Source organism: Peromyscus leucopus, chromosome 1, assembly GCF_004664715.2.
Source record: "Peromyscus leucopus breed LL Stock chromosome 1, UCI_PerLeu_2.1, whole genome shotgun sequence".
Lineage (NCBI taxonomy): Eukaryota > Metazoa > Chordata > Mammalia > Rodentia > Cricetidae > Peromyscus > Peromyscus leucopus.
The window spans coordinates 176,639,112-176,660,332 of NC_051063.1; the positions used below are offsets into that span (position 1 = coordinate 176,639,112).

The following is a 21,221-nucleotide window of genomic DNA, read 5'->3' on the forward strand; positions in this document are numbered from 1 at the left end:
TTTTAGAAGGCCAAAATAAAACATGCCGTGTAATGTATAGTACCGCAGTGTGAACCGGTCTGAGAGTGCAAGCGTGCACCACGATGCTGGGTGTGTCCTGTGCTGGAGAATGGAACCCAGGGCTTCATGCATCCTGGATGGGCACTCTGCCAACTAAGCCACATGCACTCAAGTTTTTGTTTGTTTGTTTGTTTTTGACCCAGGGTCTGACTGTGCAGCTTTGGCTGGCCTGGAATTTGCTATGTACATCAGGCTGGCTTCAAATCATAGAGATCTGCCTGCCTCTGCCTCCCGAATAATGGGATTAAAGGCAGGCCCATACACTTAGATTTTTAAAATTACTGTTGTTACAATTATGGTTTTTGTTTTGCTTTTGTTTTGTTTTTCGAGACAGGGTTTCTCTGTGTAGCTTTGCACCTTATCTGGAACTCTCTTGGTAGTCCAGGCTGGCCTCGAACTCACAGAGATCCGCCTGTCTCTGCCTCCCAAGTGCTGGGACTAAAGGCGTGCACCACCACTGCCCGGCTACAATTATGTTTTTAAGACAGGATCCCACCAAATAGTCCAAGTTGGCTTCAAATGTACCATCCTCCTGCCTTGGTCTCACTAGTGTTGGAAAATATAAGAATGCACAGGATAAATGATTGGTATACCTGCTGCAGGTACTGTCTACTTGTTTACTAAGAGACAGACCGGGAGGGAGCCAAACACTGGAGGACCAGGCACAGCTCGAACCAAGGACTACACGTGCGAGCCTGTGCATGTCTTCACAGTGTCCGCCAGGGGGCGGTCGAGGTCCGACACGGGCTGGGACAGGGGCCCCCGGCCCGCCCTGCCCGGCGCTCCTCCCGCGCAGCCCCACCCGGCTCACTCTGCTGCGGACGGGACGGAGCTCAGACAGCTTGCTCTGCGCTCTCCGGGGTCCCTGGTGAGTGCTCCTTAAACCCCAGCTCTCAGCCCCCTTACCCCGCTCTCCCGTAACTGTCTATGTCCTGTCCTTCCCAGTCCCTCCCAGTCCCCACACTCTTCCTCCAGGACCCCCCAACTCCTCCATTCTCCCCGCGTTCCCCCAGCCTCCTCGGATCTCCCCAGCCTTCCCCAGCCCCTTCTAGTCCTTCCGCCTCCCGTAGCACCCCCTACCTCGCCCCCAGCTTCCCTCATTCCAGAAGACTCCCGCTTGGAGGTGGCCTTCTACCCTCCACACCCATTTCTGCCCTCCTCGGGGTTTCTTGCCACCCAAGAGCCCTCTCCCGACTCACCAAGTGCGTAGACCCTTTAGCCACTCCTAACGGTCCTTTCTGAGATGTTGCCTCCCTGCCTGCGACCCTCCCACGATCCGCTCTCCGTGTCTATGTCACGGGTTCCTGCCTCTGTTACTTCTCCAATCCATTTTCTTTCTATCTTCCCTCTCTCTTTATGGCACTATGATTTCATGGGGCGTAATGTTTTGACTTGCAGGGCTTTTTTTTTTTTTTTTAATGCTTAGATTGACCCATTTTTGAGCCAGATGTAAGACGTAGGAAGGAGGCAGAGGCAGGCAGATCTCTGGATCTAAGGCAGTCTGGTCTACATAGTTCCAGGTCAGCCAGAACTACACAGTGAGAATTTTTTTTTTTTTTTAAGAGTGGAGAGCTGGAGAGCTGGCTCATACTCAGAGGTTAAGAGCACTGGCTGCTCTTCCAGATGACCCAGGTTGCATCCCCAGTACCCACATGGCAGCTCACAACCATCTGTTACTCCGGTCTAAGGGATCCAACACTCTCTTCTGGCCTCGAAGGGCACTCCATGCACATGGTACACAGACATACATACCTAGAAAACACTCATACACATAAAATAAATGAATTTTTAAAAAGAAGAAGAAAGAAAAGAGGAAAAACGATCTCATCTTTGGCTAATGGGAGCCACTTTAGGCGGGTGCTGCATCCGTGGTATTCTTTGAGCTGATCCAGACTGGATTGCTCCCTCACAGCTGTTCCTCCAGGGAACACTCCATTCTTTCTGTGGGGAATGACATTTTGAGATTCCGATCTGACCAAAAGCTGGTTCTTTGAGGTTACTCATATAATAAGCATCTACGTATGGAGTGAGGGAATAGACTATTATTGACAGCCAGGAGAGGCATCACCCCAGACGCCACAGTGACTAAAAGGCTCTTGAGGGTATTGAGGGTATACAGAGAGCACAGTCTGGCTTCGGGGGTGCTCGCGGCTGCAGGGCTGGTGAGGATGACCTTTTCCCCTAACTGAGCTCTTGAGACCTAGGATGGGAAATAGGCTCTGAGGACCGACGGCCTGGACTCAAGTCCCAGCTGGAGGGCTTCCCAGCTCAGGGGTCCTGTGCAAACTGTCGCTCTCCTTCTGAGGCTCAGTTTCCTCCTTAGAATGGTGTGGGAAGGGGTGAGGCTGTAGGGGGGGGCTGTAGAGTGCGTCCTTAGCGTGCCAGAAGCCTTGGGTTCTAACCCCAACTCTGGATGAAACTAGGCATGCCAAGTGTGTATCTGCAACCTCGGTGCTAGGGAGTAGAGCCAGGAAGATCAGAGGTTCGAGATCACCCTCAGTGACATAGTTCAAGTCCATCATGGAATACACGAGACAGCCTCAAAAAGAAAAGACTTAAAATGGGGATAATGATAGAGCCACCTGATAGAGTCATCAAAATTAAGTGAGCTAGCACAGGGCTGAGAAGTGTGGCTCGGTGGTAGAGCCCCTGCCTGGAACCCCCCAGTGAGGGGCTGGGGGTGTGGCTCAGTAGTAGAACCCCTGCCTAGAATCCCCCAATGAGGGGCTGGGGTGTGGCTCAGTGGTAGAGCCCCTGCCTAGAATCCCCCAGTGAGGGGCTGGGGTGTGGCTCAGTGGTAGAGCCCCTGGCTAGAATCCCCCAGTGAGGGGCTGGGGTGTGGCTCAGTGGTAGAGCCCCTGCCTAGAATCCCCCAGTGAGGGGCTGGGGTGTGGTTCAGTGGTAGAGCCCCTGCCTAGAATCCCCCAGTGAGGGGCTGGGGTGTGGCTCAGTGGTAGAGCCCCTGGCTAGAATCCCCCAGTGAGGGGCTGGGGTGTGGCTCAGTGGTAGAGCCCCTGCCTAGAGTCCCCCAGTGAGGAGCTCAGGTATGGCTTGGCAGTATTGTGCTTGTCTAGCATGCTCAAGGTCCTGAGTTCCGTTCTAGTACCACACCCCAAATATGAGCTGCATAATGTCTGGCTTACGGCTCCAAGGCTCCTCCTGACCTGGGTGCACCCAGATAGCCTCCACAGCCTCACTTCTCATCCCTCTGGTTTTGTGTGCCCACCAGACAATCTCATCTCCCAGTGCCCAAAAGCCTGTCAAACCCTTGGGTCTTTGCACATGTTATCCTCTGCCTAAGACCTTTGTCCTGCCTGCCCTTCATGAAGAAGCTCAAAAGTCAGCCTTGCCCTGATCTTTGCTGCCCCTGTGATCAGTTTCCCATGCCTGCCCCGATGCCTGGAATTTTGCTAGCATTAACCGTTGGGTACCCAGGTCTTCAGCTGGAGGCTCTGGTTGGGTGGCAATTGGCCTCTGTGGCTCTTTCCTCAGGCTCCTGCAGCATGGAGCAAGCCATTCCAGTGAAAATACGTCCAGCGACGGACGTGTGCAGTGATGATGAATGGATTTGGGAATGAGTTTCTTTGGATGTGGGTCTTTGGAGATAGGGTCTTTCTTACATGTGGCCCAGGCCAGCTTGGAACTTGTGGTTTTCCTGCCTCGGCTTCCCAAGGGCCGGCTTTACAGATGTATTCGACCATATCCAGCGCAGGGATGCGTCCCCCCAACCTCCTCAGTTCCTTCCTTTCCTTTGTTCTCTCTTTGGTTTTCCGGCCCACTTCCCCTTCTTGAATCACCGCTGTTTTCATCTCCAGGCTAGCCTCTCTCCCTCTTCCCATCACTGGGTCCCCCGGCTCCTCCTCCCCTTTCTAGCCACCCCTTCCTCCTCTTCCTGCAGGTAAAGCTCTCCACGCCACAGTCTCCTTGGGTGCCCCGTAGGCATCGAAGTCGCCATGTTCAGCTGGCTGAAGAAGGGCGGGGCTCGGGGCCAGCCACCTGAGGCCATCCGCACCGTGACCTCGTCGCTCAAGGAGTTGTACCGCACAAAACTGTTGCCCCTGGAGGAACACTACCGCTTCGGGGCTTTCCATTCACCAGCCCTCGAAGATGCCGACTTCGACGGCAAACCCATGGTGCTGGTGGCTGGCCAGTACAGCACCGGCAAAACCAGCTTCATCCAGTACCTTCTGGAGCAGGAGGTCCCCGGCTCCCGCGTGGGTCCAGAGCCCACGACCGACTGCTTCGTGGCTGTCATGCATGGCGAGACAGAGGGCACCGTGCCGGGCAATGCTCTCGTTGTGGACCCGGAGAAGCCCTTCCGCAAGCTCAATCCTTTTGGAAATACTTTCCTCAACAGGTGTGGCAGCTGCCAGCCAGGAAGGGGAGAGGGCGGGCATCTTCTATCCCAGAATGCTTCTGTCCATCTCAGACTGTCATCTTTCTGCCTTCCTCTTTCCCTTCCTGTGTCTGCTACCTTTCCTATGGGAGCCTGGGTTCCAATTGTGCCTCGGCCGCTGAATGCTGGGCAGCCTCTCATATACGTCTGGAGAATGAAGGTAACCCAGGGTTGTAGTGGTGACTTGGGTTATTCCCCAGACACAGATCTGGTATTTTATAGATGCGATGATCCCTCTGAACTTCCTTCTTTCCAGGACTTCTGTCCTCTGCCTCTGCCTCTCTCTCTTCGTGGCACCCTCCGTGTCCCTTCTCTTTCTGCCCTTCTTCACATTGAGCCCTGACCTTCTGTCTCCACGCCCCCCAGGTTTATGTGTGCCCAACTCCCCAACCAGGTCCTGGAGAGCATCAGCATCATCGACACACCGGGCATCCTGTCAGGTGCCAAACAGAGAGTGAGCCGCGGTGAGTGAGCCCGAGGAAGCCCGGTGTGAGGGAGGAGGCTGGGCCTGGACCCCTGTGTCTGGGGGAGGAGGCTGGGGCCTGGGCTCTACAGTGGACATGAGGTGGGCTGGACCTGCACCTCTAGGTTTAACGAAGGAGGCTGGGGTCTCCTCTGACAGTCCCGCTACAGGCAAATGGGGCTGCAGGAGGCCGCTGCCCCTTCCATTGGCGCTGGTGGTGGGGCCGGGGAGGCACGGGGGTTAGGGGGGACGGGACGGGACGCATGTGAGCAGGCTGGAGCCACATGTCTGGGCGGGCCGGGAGGATGCAAAAGGAGAGATGAAGAGGGGCAGAGACTGGGCATGGGGGAACAGGAGGTGCTTAGAGAGTCCCAGGAAGAGACAGGGCTGGACAGGGAGGCCCTGGGCCCCGTGCTTGTTCCTCTGAGCTCCCGGCTTGGAGGCTGGGCCACAGATGGAGCTGAGCGGGAGAAGCTGGGTGGGGGCCAAGGCCGGGCCTGGAATTTATAAACAGCTGTGCAGGGGGAGCAGTGGGGGGTAAATTCCAGCAGGGCCGGCCAGTGAGCCTGTCCCCTCCCACCCTGCCCAGCCTTGTAGCCCTGCTCCTACCCCAGTCCCCTCCTCAACATCTCCCCCACCCCAGCATCTGGGCCCACAGCCTCTCCGTCTGTCCCTGCCACCACCCCCATCCCTAGGCCTCGGCCGGGGAATTGGGGCAAAGGAGGCAGCAGTGTGGGGCAGAGGGGACCCGAAGCCAGGCAGGAGGCGGGGCCGGGGCAGGGCTTTGGCTCCCAAAGCGCCAGTGCCCCTGGCCGCTGTCCAGCAGAGCAGCCCCGAGGGAGAAACACAGGAGGCAGCTGCAGAAATGGTCTCAGCGCTCTGCCAGCTGGAGGTGGGGGAGCCGGGGAGGGAGGAATTCCTGGTGTGCCTAGCCCATGGGCTGGGCCTAAATGATGGAGGGAGCCCAGGGCGCCGCCGGGCTTCCGTAGGAGATGAAGAGGGGTGGGGATGGGGATCCCCTTCCTCTGGCCCTGGAGGCATGGGAGGTGGAGCCTGTCTGTCCAGGGGGACTTGGGGTGGGGAGAACTGGGTAAATCCTGGGGAAGTACTAGGTGATGGGTATGGGGGACGTTGTGTGTCCGTCTGTGATGGGATGTGCTGGCCGGTGTGACATGGAGGCCACGACCCTGAAGTATGAATTGACAGAAATGTGTGGGTGGCTGGCTATGTGCACTGTGTACCTCTAATTGTGATTTTATGTGATTCTGAGGGAAGGTGTGGGGCAGAGGGACATGGAGGGATCTTGTAAGGCTGTTTTATTGTGGTGTTGGTGCCTTGCACATAGTAGACAAGCCTGCCATGTCCCCAGACTCTTACTGGGGGATTCTAGGCCAGTGCTCTACCAGTGAGCTACATCCTCAGCTCGTGTGTGTGTGTGTGTGTGTGTGTGTGTGTGTGTGTGTGTGATTCTGTATTTATGTCTGTGTGGGTTATATTGTCCATTTTGAAAGGTGTATAATTACCAGAAAGAGCTTGTGTGGCAGGGCACATCTGTCATCCCAGCACTGGGAGAGCTGAGACAGGAGGATTGTGACCAGTTGGAGGCCAGCCTGGGCATTTGCAGTAATGTCTCTGCCGCCACACACTGTGTGTGTTCAGACAGGCCTCCAAGCTGAAGTGTGTATGGATTCCTGCCTCTGTGATGCATCTTTGTGACCGTATGGTATGCAAATTTGTGCAGGTCCCAGCCTCCAACACACAAGTCTGTGTCTGGGAAGCCTGAGTCTGGCTGCAGGAGGCTCTGATGTATCCGGCTGTTTGGTGGTGGGTGTGTACACGTGAGTGTGCACTGGCAGAGGTGTGGCTGCCTGGAGCCGCTTGCTTGGTGTGACCGTTGCCTAGGGTGTCTCGCTGGCACACCTCCAGTCTGGACTCTGCTGATTTTCTCGTTTCTTTGTTTTATTTGACACAGAAGGGAACAGTTCCTTGAAACTGTAATGGCTTAAGCAAGCCATCTTGTATCTCCGTGCCTCAATTTCCCACCTGCAAATAGGGAGAAAACCATAGGAACTTCTGAGAAGGGTTAAGTTTGCTGCATGGAGTAAATAGGTGCCTGGGTGATGGGTAACCAGGAGTGTTTTTCTTGGGTGAACATCCCGTCTCTCTGCCACGTCTCCATTCCCACACTGACTCAACCTCCCTCCCTCCCTTCCTCTCCCCTCCCTTTCTCCCCCCCCCACCCCCGCCCCAACCCCATGAGACAGACTTTCCAAATCCAGGCCAGAGTGTATGTAGATCCTAGGGAGGGAGGAGAGGCCCAGCTGCCGCCCCAGCAGTGACCTGGCCCTGCCTTCCCCAGAACACTGTTGCTACCCCTTCCCCTCCCATCAGCAAGGAGTAGGCTGCCTCCTGGACCCGTGTTGGGGTGGGGGTAAGGGGCGGACAGGCAGCTACAGCTGCCGAGGCAAGTCCTGCCCTTCTGCCTCCTGCCTGCGTGGCTTCCGTGCCTCGGTTTCCTTAGCTGAAGGATGGCGTCATCTCTTGCCTGCCCACTGGCATTCTGGGATGAGTGAGTCTGTTATACCCCTGAGCTCAAGTCAGGACATCAGTGATGGCCCCTTATCCTGTCAGCTGCTGGCTCTTTATCTGCTCCTCCAGAAAGCCCACCGTGATCTACACTTAGGCCAGGTCAGGCACCCCCTCGGGGTCACCTCAGCCTCCCCTCCCGCTGGGAGCAGGCAGGTAGAGATGAGTCCTGAGTTGTCCTATGTGCCTGGTGGCCCATGGCTAACATTTGTTGAACACTTACTCTGGCATCTTGTGTTTTTCTCTAATAGTTTTCTAGGGGGTCTAGTTGCCGAAGCTACTCTACCCCCTCACGGGCACAATGACACACGCCCATAGATGAGCTTTTCCCATGGATGAGATCAACTGTCATCCTTTAGTGTCATGATTGTCTGTGAGATGGAACCAATCATGATTTTTGTTTTTTTAATATTAAGTTCAGAAAGGTTAAGCTACTTGCCTAATGCCACACAGTATACAGGGGTGGGGCGGGGATTCCTGATTGACAGGTCAGGGGTGGGTCTTACATTCTCAGCTCTCCTAAGCTTTGCTCATCAGTGAATGAATAAGTGAAGGGGTAAAGGTGAGAAGTATTGAATGAATGAGAAAAGGGATGAGTGGATGAGTGAATGGATGGACACAAACTATTGAACGTATAGGGTGGCAAGAACATAGTACTCCTGGAGAGATGGCTCAGTGGTTAAGAGTGCAAATTGTGGGGTGGGGGATTTAGCTCAGTGGTAGAGCGCTTGCCTAGCAAGCACAAGGCCCTGGGTTTGATCCTCAGCTCAAAAAAAAAAAAAAAAAAAAAAAAGAGTGCAAATCGCTCTTCTAGAGGAACCAAGTTCAGTCCCCAGCACCCACACTGGACTGCTCACAACCACTTGTGACTTTAGTTCTAGGGGATCTGACACTTATAGCTTCCAGGAATACCTAAACTCATGTGCACCCCTCCCCATCCCCCCCACATAAACACAAAGAGACACACATAGACACACAAGCATATAGACACACACACAGAGACACACAGACACAAAGACACACACAGACACACAGACGAACACACACACAGACATATACAGACACATAGACATACACACACAGATACACATGAACACATACAGACATACACAGACACACACACAAGAGACATACATAGATACACAGACACAGTGAGACATAGACACACAGACACACACAGAGAGACACACAGACACACAGACACACAGACGAACACACACACAGACATATACAAACATAGACGTACACACACATATACACATGAACACACACAGATATACACAATAACACAGAGAGAGACAGATACACAAACACCCAGAGACATACACACAGAGAGACCTAGACATACAAAGACACACACACAGACACACAGATACACACACGAAAATAGCCTTAGCAGTTTGATCTCTTGTCACTCAATTGATGGCACATCCAACAAGTCCCTGGGAAAAGCCTTGGTCACAGGGGCGTGTCAAGTGCTGGGAGCAGGCTCATGAGTACCAGGGGCCTCTCTGAGATCATTTTAGGATTTTTCTTTCAGACAAGGTCTCACTATGTAGCCCTGGCTGTCCTGAAACTCACTCTGTAGACCAGGCTGGCCTCAAACAGAGATCCACCTGCCTCTGCCTCCCGAGTGCTGGGATTCGGGGTGTACAGCACCATCCCTGGCCACTTTAGGATCTTTGAAAATTGTGTAGGTGCCGGAGAGGTGGCTCTGTGGTTAGGGGCACTTGCTGCTCTTGCAGAGGAACCAAGATTGTTTCTCAGCACTCATGTCAGCGATGGCTCACAACTGTCTGTAATTCCAGCTGCAGGTGGTCTGCGTGACACTCTCTTCCGGCCTCTGCGGGTACCCTTACCCACGTGCGCGCACACATATACACACACATAAATGATAAAAATGAATATTTTAGAATGTAAATAGAAATTGTGCGCGTGATGTGTGCAAGTGTGAATGTGTGCATGAATGCAGGTGCTCAAGGGGGCCAGAAGAGGACATGGGATCCCCTGGAACTGGAGCTACAGGAGGGTGTAAGCTGCCTGCTGTGGGGGCTGGGTACCAACTGAACTGGGGGGTCTTCTGGGTGAGCAGCGTGTTCCCTTAACTGCTGAGCCATCGCTCCAGCCCCCAACTTTACCATTTAAAAGTATTTTTTTTTTAGGATTTATTTATTTATTTATTATGTACACAGTGTTCTGCCTGCTTGTATGCCTGACAGAAGAGGGCACTAGATCTCATTACAGATGGTTGTGAGCCACCGTGTGGGTGCTGGGAATTGAACTCAGGACCTCTGGAAGAGCAGCCAGTGCTCTTAACCTCTGAGCCATCTCTCCAGCCCTTAAAAGTATTCTTTATTACGTTTTATTTCTCGTGTGGGTGTGTGCGTAGGTGGGTACATGCCACAGCATATGAGTGGAAGTCGGAGGAAAACTGCAAGCCTACCTCAGGTCCCACCTTTTCACTCTGAATCATCCTACAAGCCCCGCACTTGAGAATTTTAACTGCCAATGAATACATCCATGTCGAAACAAATCCCTAATATCTGCCAAAGGAATGGATGAAAAAGCCAGTGACGTGGGAACCAGGAGGGGAGAGGGGGAGGTGGTGAAAGGTGGGGGGGGGCATGGTTGGTTGCTTCATCCCAGGAAGCCAGATGGCTTGAGGTTCTGGGTCCTGAAAAGTGGCAGTTATGGGGCCCACGTAGAGGCTCTGAGATATTTGGAATACACAGGAATTACATAGTTAACAATCTGAATATTTGTACCACCCAATATCAGCTCAAAAGAATGGATGCACCAGGCAGTGGTGGCACACGCCTTTAATCCCAGCACTCGGGAGGCAGAGGCAGGCGGATCTCTGTGAGGTCGAGGCCAGCCTGGGGTACAGAGTGAGTTCCAGGACAGGCTCCAAAGCTACTCAGAGAAACCCTGTCTCGAAAAACCAAAAAAAAAAAAAAAAAAAAAAGAATGGATGCTAATGACTGGGGTGTGGGAATATGACTTCTATTCCTGTGCCCCTCTCGTCTGCCTGCTCCAGGCTACGACTTCCCAGCTGTCTTGCGCTGGTTTGCCGAGCGTGTGGACCTCATCATCCTGCTCTTTGACGCCCACAAGCTGGAGATTTCCGATGAGTTCTCAGAGGCCATCGGTGCCTTGCGTGGCCACGAGGACAAGATCCGCGTGGTGCTCAACAAGGCGGACATGGTGGAGACGCAGCAGCTGATGCGTGTCTACGGGGCGCTCATGTGGGCGCTGGGCAAGGTGGTGGGCACACCCGAGGTCCTGCGTGTCTACATCGGCTCCTTCTGGTCCCAGCCGCTCCTTGTGCCGGACAACAGGCGTCTCTTCGAGCTGGAGGAACAGGACCTCTTCCGTGATATCCAAGGTCTACCGCGCCACGCGGCTTTGCGCAAGCTCAACGACCTGGTGAAGAGGGCGCGGCTAGTGCGGGTGAGCAGGGCAGGCCGGGGGCCGGAAGGACTTGGGGAAGTTGAGGGACAATTGAAAGGGAGATCAGGAGATGGGGAAGGAATCAGGAGGCTGAAGGAGGACTGAAGGAGGCTGAAGAGGACTTGGGGGACCGAGGAAAACTTCAGGAGGCTATGAAGGATTGATGGAGTCACAAGAGACCTAAGTTGGGGAGGCCTTGAAGGCGATGGACAGACTTTTCTTCCTTCCCTGTTTGTGCAGCTAGGTAGGCACCACCTAGCTCCCAGATTAGTTGATTCTCCTGATGGGCGGGGCCTGTGCAGCGTGGAATGAAGGAGGGAGTCCTGTGCAGAAGGTCCCCTTTCCACCATTGCTCTACGTTCACATGTTTACCTCGCTGCCTCCATCCTATCTCTGACCTCCTCTCCCTCCTCCATCCCACCGAACAAAAGCTGAGTCCTCTCCGTGGCTGTCTTAGTTATTTTTCTATAGCTGCGAAAAGACACCATAAGCAAGGCAACTTACCAAAGAAACGTTATTAGTGCTCATGGTTCCAGAGGGTTCGAGTCCATGACCACCATGGTGGGGAGCATCGCAGCAGGCAGGCAGGCATGGTGCAGGAGCAATAGCTGAGAGCTTATGTCACACTGAGAGAACAAACTGGGAATGGTGTGGCCTTTTTAAACCTCAAAGCTCACCCCTAATGGCATACCTCCTCCAACAAGGCCACACCTCTTAATCCTTCCCAAAGAGTTCCATAAACTGGGGGCCAAGCATTCAAATATATCGAGCCTATGAGAGCCTTTGTGCTCACTCTTTCGCTCACTCCTTCCCCTGCCTCCTCACCTCCCATTCCCTTTCCATCAGCCACTGCACTTCACTCTGGCCACCTCAGACCTGCCTCAGGGCCTTTGTGCTCACCGTTGGCTCTTCCTGGCAGCCTTCTCTTCCCACTGACTGTCCATAGGGCTCACTCAAATGTCACCTTCTCAGGAGGTGGCCTCCCTTTTACTTTTTATTTAATTAAATTTATTTATTTATTTATTTATTGGTTTTTCGAGACAGGGTTTCTCTGTGTAGCTTTGCGCCTTTCCTGGATCTCGCTCTGTAGACCAGGCTAGCCTCGAACTCACAAAGATCTGCCTGCTTCTGCCTCCCGAGTGCTGGGATTAAAGGCATGCGCCACCACCTCCCAGCTTAGTGCCTCCTTTTTAATGAGCATGCCTACTCCAGATTTACCCCTTACCCTGTTATCGCCTCCTGTGAGCCTGTCAGGGGCTCCCTGTTTACTATCTCCTCAACTCTGTACTCAAGCTCTGCAGAACCTGGCGTCTTAGAGTTCCTTCACTGAGTGTCCCTAGCTCCTGGGTCTGAATTGCTCTGTAAATATTTATGGAATGAATGACTCTCGGCAGAACTTCAGCTTGAACAAAGTGACCTCTGTGCCTAGCCCTCTGCTGGGACATGCTGAGGATGCTCCAAGGTCTGAATGTCCCAAGGCAGTCTTAGGACTCACTCTTTGCTTGGGGAGAAGACAGACCCATCCCACCGCAGTGATAGCCAAACAAGGTCCAGGCTCGGGGGTGGAGTCAGGAAGGGCAGTCAGGAGGGCTTCTGAGAGGAGAAGGCATCAGAGGGAATATGGCGAGACTGAGGACTGTCGGTCCTATGGGCTACATCGAGGCTCCTGTGCTTTGTTTTAAGGGCACCAGGGAGACACGGGAAGGTTTGGAGCAGGATGACAGGGTTGCACTCAAGCTGCTGTCTGGAGACCGGATTCAGGTCTAGGAAGGATCGAGGGGGCTGGAGGACACAGCCTGTTTCAGGCGGGGCCTCAGAGAGGAAGAAGAGGGCAAGGGCTTTGCTTTGAGAGCCAGGGGTGGAATGGAGCATTCATAGGGGAGGCCGCCAGGGTGGAGGTGGGGCAGGAAACTGGGCCGGAGAAGAGGCCAAGAAGGTTCTAGGTGGTAGAGGCATCCAAGGTGTGGTTTAAAGGAGCTGGAGAGGAGTGAATCACCGCCTCCAACCCCACCCCAGGAATCCTCTTTGGAAGGGAGCAGTGGGTACCCAAGGCGTCTGTTGCAGGAGGCCAGGGCTGTCCTTCAGTCATTGTGTCCCCATCAGCCTCTTCCTTTCCCAATGCTTTTTTCTCTTGCTCATACCCTTTTCCTAGTCGCCTCTCTCTTCCCACTTCTCCCTCTCTCTTCCTCAGTACCCCCTGGCTCACCCTCACTCCTCCTTGGGAAGCAGAAGCCAAACCTGGGGCCCCGCGGCACAGGGACCAAGGGGCCGGGCCGGACACCTGGCGCCCTAGCCAGGCGGGAGGTGGCTCCGGAAACCCAGGACAAACCCCGGTGTCCGACCCGCTCCCCGGCCTAGCCCGCGCCTCCCTCTTATCTCTTCCTGCCACCTTCCCATGCTTCCTCTCTGGAAAAGCCATCAGCGATCCCGCCTGCCTCGGCGGGGCCCGCCCCCCGCCGCGGTCCTGGCAGACCGGGCCCCTCCCCTTTGGGCCTCCCTAGAAGACCACTCCCCTGGAGTAGCAAGCAAGCCACGCTTCTCCCATTGCCGGCCCTTGCAGGCAATACTTCCTCCCGTTAGACGGTCCTCTGTGCCACGCCCCTTTTCATTGACCCGCCCCAACAGACACAGCAAGCCACAATTGATTTGCCCAACAGTTCACACACCCCTCCCCGATAGACCATCCTCGAGCCACGCCCCTCCTTATTTGACCTTTTAGGTCGAAAGCCTCTCCATTAACCTATTCTAGGAGGCCACACCTCCTCCTCACTAGCCCATTCTCACTGACTGCGTCCTGACACTCCTTCCCCATTGGCCATCCATTTCAGCCCCTCGCCTCATTGCCTTTCCCGCTAAGCCCCGCTCTTCCATACGGGCTTTCTCAGCTCAACCACGCATCTTCTCCTTTGGGTCTCCAGTAACAAGCTGTGACTTTTCATCCTGACCACACCCCTACTCTGACTGGCCTCTCAAAACTGTAGGCTATGCTTCCCTCTGGTCCTGCAAGTTCATGCTTAGTTCCCAGTGCCTCAGTGCCCAGGATCCGAGTCTTTAGGGTTTGCTCTGACCAAACTTCATTATGGCATCCCACTTCGGGGCACATCCTCGCCCACACACCCTTCACAAATGACCCAGACACACTTGGTCCAGTCACCAGTAACAGCACACATGACTCTCCTTGAATACTCTCCTTCAGTGGCACAAGGCCGTTAAGGACTCTAAGAAAAATGTACTCGATGTTAGCCAAGGGGGCAAGAAGCTGCTCATTAAGGGTTCTCCATAACCCACCCCCATATTTGTCCAAGGCAGGGTGTGGATGATTGCTCTGGCTCTGCCCTTTGGTGGAAGTGCAAGCCACTAGGAGCATTCAGAATGCTGTAACGCTTATGGCTGAGATCTGGGAAGAGTTGATTCTTTTTATTACTGTTGAATTTTTTGTTTGTTTGTTTTATTTTATTGTGTGTGAGCATGATATATGTGTGCATGCATTCCCATGTCACATTCTATATATTGAGGCCAGAGGCCAACTTCGGTCAGTTCTCTCCTTCCACCATGTGGGTCCCAGAGACCCAACTCGGAGTTGGCAGCAAGTGCCCTTTCCCCTGCCCACCCATATCGCCGGGCCTATGTTATCTCCATCTGAACATGCGCATTCGATGATGCCTGTAAACAGCAGGCATGCCTGCAGTCATCACTCTGCCGTCCTCATTTATTTTTCAATAACTTATGAGAATGTGGTTCAAAGGTTCTCAAGTTCAGAGGTTTATCCCACAATGATTTCCTGAGTGACACTGTGCACATTGTCCCGGGACTGGGGAGGACAGAGGAAACAGACGAGGCCTGACCTTGTAGAGCCTGTAGTTTGATGGAGGGAAACAGAACAGTCAGATAAAATAATGATGACTCCAGCTCAACTGTGAAGAACCCAGAAGGGTCTGGAGATAATCCGATGGCAAGTGATAAGGGCACTTGGTTTTCATGGTCAGTGGGGAGATTGGGACAGAGCTCCTGCTGGAGAGCGTGGTCATATGCAAAGGCCCCGGGTGGGGGAAAAGGTTGGTGTGCTGGTCAGTGAAGACCAGTGCTGGTGAGCAGTATATGGAGGGGAAAGACAGGAGAGCATGTGGGTGAAGCTGCAGAGGCCTGTCAGGGAGGGCAGTGGGGCCCTTCAGGATTATTGAGGGGGTGGCTGGAGAGATGCTCAGCAGGTAAGAGCTCTGGTTGCTCTTCTAGAGGATCCAGGTTCGGTTCCCAGCGCCCACATGGCTGCTAACAACCATCTCTAACTCTAGTCCCAGCGGATCTGATGCCCTCTTCTGGCCTCTGTGGACACTGTTCAGACACAAAACATCCATACACATTTAAAAGTCTGAAAATGCTCACAACAAATTGAGGTCTTTCTAACCTCAGCATTCAGGAGGTTGAGGCAGGAGGATGGCTGGCTAGTTTGAGTCCAACTGGATCTACAATAAGGATTCTTAAGAAACCAAAATGTCCAGTTTCTGGCTTCCACTGGGTTGGGCAGAGTTTGGACATCGCTTTCCAGAGCTCGGCACAGCTAAGAGCAACTCATTCTCAGCTAAGCTCAAGTGCCTTGGAGGACATCGGGCTGTGGAGCCGGGTAGGAATGTGACAGAAGACAGGCAAGTCCCAGCTCTGGGCTGGTATTTGGGTGAGGCCGGCTTGCAGGATCTTCAAGCTGGGAGTGGCTGAGATGGTTTAACAGAGAGGGAAGCTTAAGTTGAACCCCACTGGATAAGGCAGTGGGGTTCACCTGCCTATAACACGTTAGAAAAGGAGGTTCCAGCCCGGCATGGTGGCTTACAGCTGCAATCTCAGCATTGAAGAGGCTGAGGCAGGGGGATGGCTGTAAGTTTGGATCCAGCCTGGGGTATATAGTGCAACCTTCTATCAAAACCCAAGAGAAAGTATGTGCATAGTGACTCACACTTGTCATCCCAGCACTCAGGAGGTGGAGGAGGCAGGAGGACCAGGTGTTCAGGGCCAGTCTGTGTTACACAAGACCCTGCCTCAAAGAGAAAGGAATGCAGGTTCCCAGGCCCCGTCCAGCCCCAGTCGCCTCCTGGTGACGGTGCCGCGGGCTCAGATGCGAATGCCCTTCTGCAGGTGCACGCTTACATCATCAGCTACCTGAAGAAAGAGATGCCCTCGGTGTTCGGGAAGGAGAACAAAAAGAAGCAGCTGATCCTCAAGCTGCCTGTCATCTTCGCGAAGATCCAGCTAGAGCACCACATCTCCCCTGGGGACTTCCCGGACTGCCAGAAGATGCAGGTGGGGAGCTGCTCCGGACAGGGTGGCAGGGTGCTGATGAGAGTCTCCTGTGGGTTCTGAGACGGAGCCTGGAAGGCTGGAGGGTTGGGTGACATTTTCATCCGGGGGGAACCTGGCTTTATGAGTTAGGGTAACAGAGAGGGGAGAAAGCCCATAATAATAGTTAACATGAAAGTTACATTCTTTCCCTTTAAGGCCCTAGAATATTCTCAGAATGGAAGGGCAACTTGCTGCTTAGGGAGCCAGGGACCTACTAAATTTCTCCTTTCCATGCTTGCCCATGGCATTAATGGCTGCAGGAACTCCAGTACTGTGTCTGCATTCCAACCAGCAAGAAGAGAGGTGGGGGCCTGAGCAATACCTCAGAGCTTAAGGGCACTTAGCTGCCCTTACAGGGGTCTTGGGTTCCTTTCCTTGCACCCACATGGCAGTTCACAACCATCTATAACTCCAGTTCCAGGGGATCCGGTGCCCTCTCCATGGGCACACATGTGGTACACACACTCACACACATAAAATAAAAATAAACATTTTGTCGCAAGGAGAGAGGAACTAGGCAAGGTCCTGTACATGAGTAATCCTAGCAAGGTAGAGACAGGAGGATCAGGAACTCAAGCTCCAGGAACAGAAAGAGTTCAAGGCCAGCCTGGGCTACATATGACCCTATCTTTAAAAGGGGGAAGGGGCAGATGAGTACAGCTGACTCATAGAAAAAGGACACTCTATTTTACTTTGAAGGAAATGGTCCAAGTTGTGCTGCCCAACATGGTAACCACTGACCATATTTAAACTGAGTTATAGTCAGGTATATTGACTCATGCCTTTTGATCCCAGCACTGGGGTGAGGGGCAAAGGCAGGATGATCAGAAGAAGTTCAAGGCCAGCCTAAGTTACAGAGAGAGTTCTAGGCCAGCCTGAGCTGCCTAGTCAGACCTTGTCTCAAAAAAAGGGGGAGGGACTGGAGGGATGGCTAAGTGGTTAAGAATATGCACTGCTCTTTCAGAGGTCCCAGGTTCAATTCCCAACACCCCACAAGGTGGCTCACAACCATCTGTAACTCCAGTTCCAGGGGATACAATACTCTCTCTGGGCATCTGTGGACGCCTATATGCATGTGGTGCACATGAACTCACACACACACACACACACACACACACACACACACACACACACACCCCAAAATAAAACTTTTTTTTTTTTTTGAATCAAGGTCTCTCTGTGCAGCCTTGGCTGTCCTGGAACTCACTCTGTTGACCAGGCTGGTCTTGAACTCACAAAGGTCCACCTGCCTCTGCCTCCTGAATGCTGAGACTAAAGGTGTGCACCACCACTGCCTGCCTGGCCAAAATAGATCTTAAAAAAAAAAAAAAAAAAAAAAAAAAAAGGGAAGAAGGAGCAAAGTTAGGACAATGGCTCACATCTGTAAACCCAGAAGTCCAGAGGTTGAGCCAGGGGGATTGCTGCGAGTTTAGGCTGGCATAACTACATAGTGAGTCCCAGAGTAGCCTAGACTACATTCAAGACCCTGTCTTGATAGGGAGACAGCAGCAGCCCCTTCCCATGTACAGACCTAGGATCACCAGTGGCTGAATACAGAGGCCTGGAGGTGGGCAGGGCAGGGCTGACCAAGCAAAAGTGGGTACAGGTTTTTCGAGACAGGGTTTCTCTGTGTAGCTTTGGAGCCTGTCCTGGAACTCACTCTGTAGCCCAGGCTGGCCTCGACCTCACAGAGATCCGCCTGCCTCTGCCTCCCAAGTGCTGGGATTAAAGGTGTGTGCCACCACCACCCAGCAACCCCCCCCCCCCAGGCAAGGTTTCTTTGTGTAGCCTTGGCTGTCCTGGTATTAGCTCTGTAGACCATGCTGGCCTCAAACTCACAGAGATCCAAGGCCATCCTTTCTTACGCCATGTGTTGGAGGGTAGCCTGGGTTACACAAGACCCTGGCTCAAAGTGGGAAAAATGTAAAACAGGACTGGGCTCATTAGTGATAGAGTAGCTGCCTAGAATCCCCTGGTGGAGGACTGGGGGTGTGGCTCAGTGGTAGAGCCCCTGCCTAGAATCCCCCAGTGAGGGGCTGGGGTGTGGTTCAGTGGTAGAGCTCCTGCCTAGAATCCCCCAGTGAGGGGCTGGGGTGTGGCTCAGTGGTAGAGCCCCTGCCTAGAATCCCCCAGTGAGGGGCTGGGGTGTGGCTCAGTGGTAGAGCCCCTGCCTAGAATCCCCCAGTGAGGGGCTGGGGGTGTGGCTCAGTGGTAGAGCCCCTGCCTAGAATCCCCCAGTGAGGGGCGGGGGCATAATAGCCTTGTGATGGTGCCCCCTGACTTCTGAGCTTCTCCATTCCTCCCTCCAGGAGCTGTTGATGGCACATGACTTCACCAAGTTCCACTCGCTGAAGCCGAAGCTGCTGGAGGCTCTGGATGAGATGCTGACACACGACATTGCCAAGCTTATGCCGCTGCTTCGGCAGGAGGAGCTGGAGAGTGTTGAGGCTGGCGTGCAGGGCGGTGCATTTGAGGGCACCCACATGGGCCCCTTCGTGGAGCGGGGCCCCGACGAAGCGCTGGAGGATGGCGAGGAGGGCTCAGAAGACGATGGCGAGTGGGTGGTGACCAAGGACAAGTCCAAATACGACGAAATCTTCTACAACTTGGCGCCTGCCGACGGCAAGCTGAGCGGTTCCAAGGCCAAAACCTGGATGGTGGGCACCAAGCTTCCCAACTCCGTGCTGGGGCGGATCTGGAAGCTGAGCGACGTCGACCGTGACGGCATGCTGGATGATGAGGAGTTCGCCCTGGCCAGCCACCTCATCGAGGCCAAGCTCGAGGGTCACGGGCTGCCCACCAACCTGCCCCGCCGCCTGGTGCCGCCTTCCAAGCGACGCCAGAAGGGCTCTGCTGAGTGAGACAGCACGGTCTTCCCTCCCACTTTGCCCTGCTGTGGCTCCCCAGCTCCAGTTGGCTACACGGCTACACGCAGATCCCTGCTCCGGCCCACTTGCCCTGCCTGCCCGCCTTGCCTGGCTGTAAGGACTCGAGGGGGGGCTACTCCCCCACACCAGACATTCAGTCAAAGCACTTATAGAGGACCAGGGGGAGTGACAAACTTTCTCTGTCCCGTCCTTCACATTTCCACTCTCACATACACATGGGCTTGTCGTACAGAAAAACACACAGGCATCCATCCGTCATTCATATATAGCCTTTTTTTTTCTTTCATTTTTTATTTTTATTTTTTGAAACAGTGTCTCAGATAGCCCAAGATACCCTTGAACTTCCTATGTAGCTGAGGATGGCCTGGATATTTCATCTCCCTGGTTTATGCAGTGCTGGGGTGTGAACCCAGGGCCTCCTACATGCTAGGCATGCTGAGCTATGTTCACAGCCCCATCCGGATATTTATTGAGCACTTACTGCATGCTGGGCCCTGGTGGAACTGACTCTCAGGAGTGTGGCATCCATACAGTCACACAAACACTGATACCAGCAAGACCCCTTGTCCCTTTTTATAATAAGGTAAGCAGCTACTTTCACCCAGCCATCTTAGGGCTCCCTACTCCACTGGGGGCTCCGAGGGGGACATCTGAGCTCCTCCTTCCTCATATGGGCCCTTCTTCCTTTCTCTTTCCTCCCCACAAATCCTGAATTCTGACCACACCCTTTTCACAAAGATTCTGCAGCAGATAGAAAAACCCCAACTTCCCGGCTCCAGGATGGTTCCTGCTCTTTGCCCAGTGCTCCTAGTACCCCCAGCTTGTTCACGGGATTGGGGGGCCATAGTAGCCGCCTCTTTTTACCTTCAGGTGATATTAATAAAGTCCCCCACCAAAGACAAAGTCCCCGGGGGGTGACGGGCGCTTTACTGAAGCCCGGGTTTTCACGGATTTTCTGGGGGATTGGGAATTCTTGGTGCTATAGCCTTTCCTCCTCCCTGAAGGGACCCCCACCACGCCTTGTGTCTTCACCACCCCTGGTGATGGGGCCATCATGGAGAAGATGGGGAGGGGGGACAGCTGGAAGGGGTTGGGAACCCAGTGTCCCCCACAGGGCCAATAAAGCCAAGGCTGCTGCTTGTGTCGCTGTCAGGCTATCTTGAGGTAGGAGACCCCTAGGGAAGAGACGCACGGGGAAACATTATGGCTCACAGGGGCGGCGCAGCCTGTGACTCAACACTGCGCTGACTCAGTCTCGGGCTGGGGGCCAGCCCTGCATATTTTCCTAAGAAAAGTTACTCAGGGCCCTCCCCACCCCCGGGACATCCCTCCCTCCCGCCTCCCGCCGCGGGGCCTGGGAACTCAGTCCTGGGTGTGGACCTGTGCCAACTGCCAGTTTGGGTACAGCGCGCGCCCTTAGTCCCCAAAGCGCCCTCCAGCGCTCACTGACACGACGCGGATGCAGTAGAGCAGATCCTGTAGCCCAAACCACCGGGTCTTGGGGAAGGAGGGATTAGTGTCGGAGTGCACAGGACACACGCCCGGCCCACACCCACCACTCTCGGGACACGCTGGCCTGGAGAGCCTCCCGCCCACGCAAAGTCCCGCTCTGCGGCCAGGGACGCCCTCTGGCGTAATCAGGAAGGAAGGTGGTCAGTGACTCAGTCCAGGCCATCACCTCAACACCCTGCGCAAGGATCGAGCTGAGTTCTGCTGTGAGATCCTGGCGCGATGTATTCCCTCCCCGTGCCTTTTCCTTTAAGGGTCCGGTATTGTGGTCCTTTGTAATGCCAGCACAGCGGCAACAGGATTACCGGGTGGGGGAGAGTTGTGTGGTGTGGCTGGGGCTGTAGCTCAATGTTAAGTGCCTGCATAGCCTGCACTCCACGGGGCTCTGGTTTTCACTCTCAGCACGACCGGGGGTACAGGGAGGAAGCAAAAACCTTTGTAGACCTCTTTGGTGGACTACCACTTCCCAGGGGCCCCTGGAGGGTGGAATGGGGGTGGAGGCATCGGCAGTAGCTCACACTCGGATGCTAGGCACCAC

General features: G+C 54.1%; 1 protein-coding gene across 1 annotated transcript; it reads left to right on the plus strand.

Annotated features, from left to right (window-relative positions):
* Nucleotides 1-826: 826 nt before the first annotated feature.
* On the plus strand, nt 827-19,460 carry Ehd2 (EH domain containing 2). The gene is made up of 6 exons (XM_028854920.2): nt 827-928; nt 3,959-4,417; nt 4,823-4,920; nt 10,543-10,955; nt 16,083-16,247; nt 18,596-19,460. The coding sequence occupies exons 2-6, from the start codon at nt 4,014-4,016 to the stop codon at nt 19,145-19,147; spliced, it is 1,632 nt and encodes a 543-aa protein (XP_028710753.1). The 5' UTR covers nt 827-928; nt 3,959-4,013; the 3' UTR covers nt 19,148-19,460.
* The last annotated feature ends 1,761 nt before the right edge of the window (nt 19,461-21,221 follow it).

What these genes read in the sequence shown, in the direction of transcription:
- Ehd2 (XM_028854920.2), top strand. Translation starts at nt 4,014, where the DNA reads ATGTTCAGCTGGCTGAAGAAGGGCGGGGCTCGGGGCCAGCCACCTGAG. An exon ending in GGAAATACTTTCCTCAACAG is followed by an intron (nt 4,418 to 4,822) that starts GTGTGGCAGCTG and finishes CACGCCCCCCAG; the next exon opens with GTTTATGTGTGCCCAACTCC. An exon ending in CGGACTGCCAGAAGATGCAG is followed by an intron (nt 16,248 to 18,595) that starts GTGGGGAGCTGC and finishes TCCTCCCTCCAG; the next exon opens with GAGCTGTTGATGGCACATGA.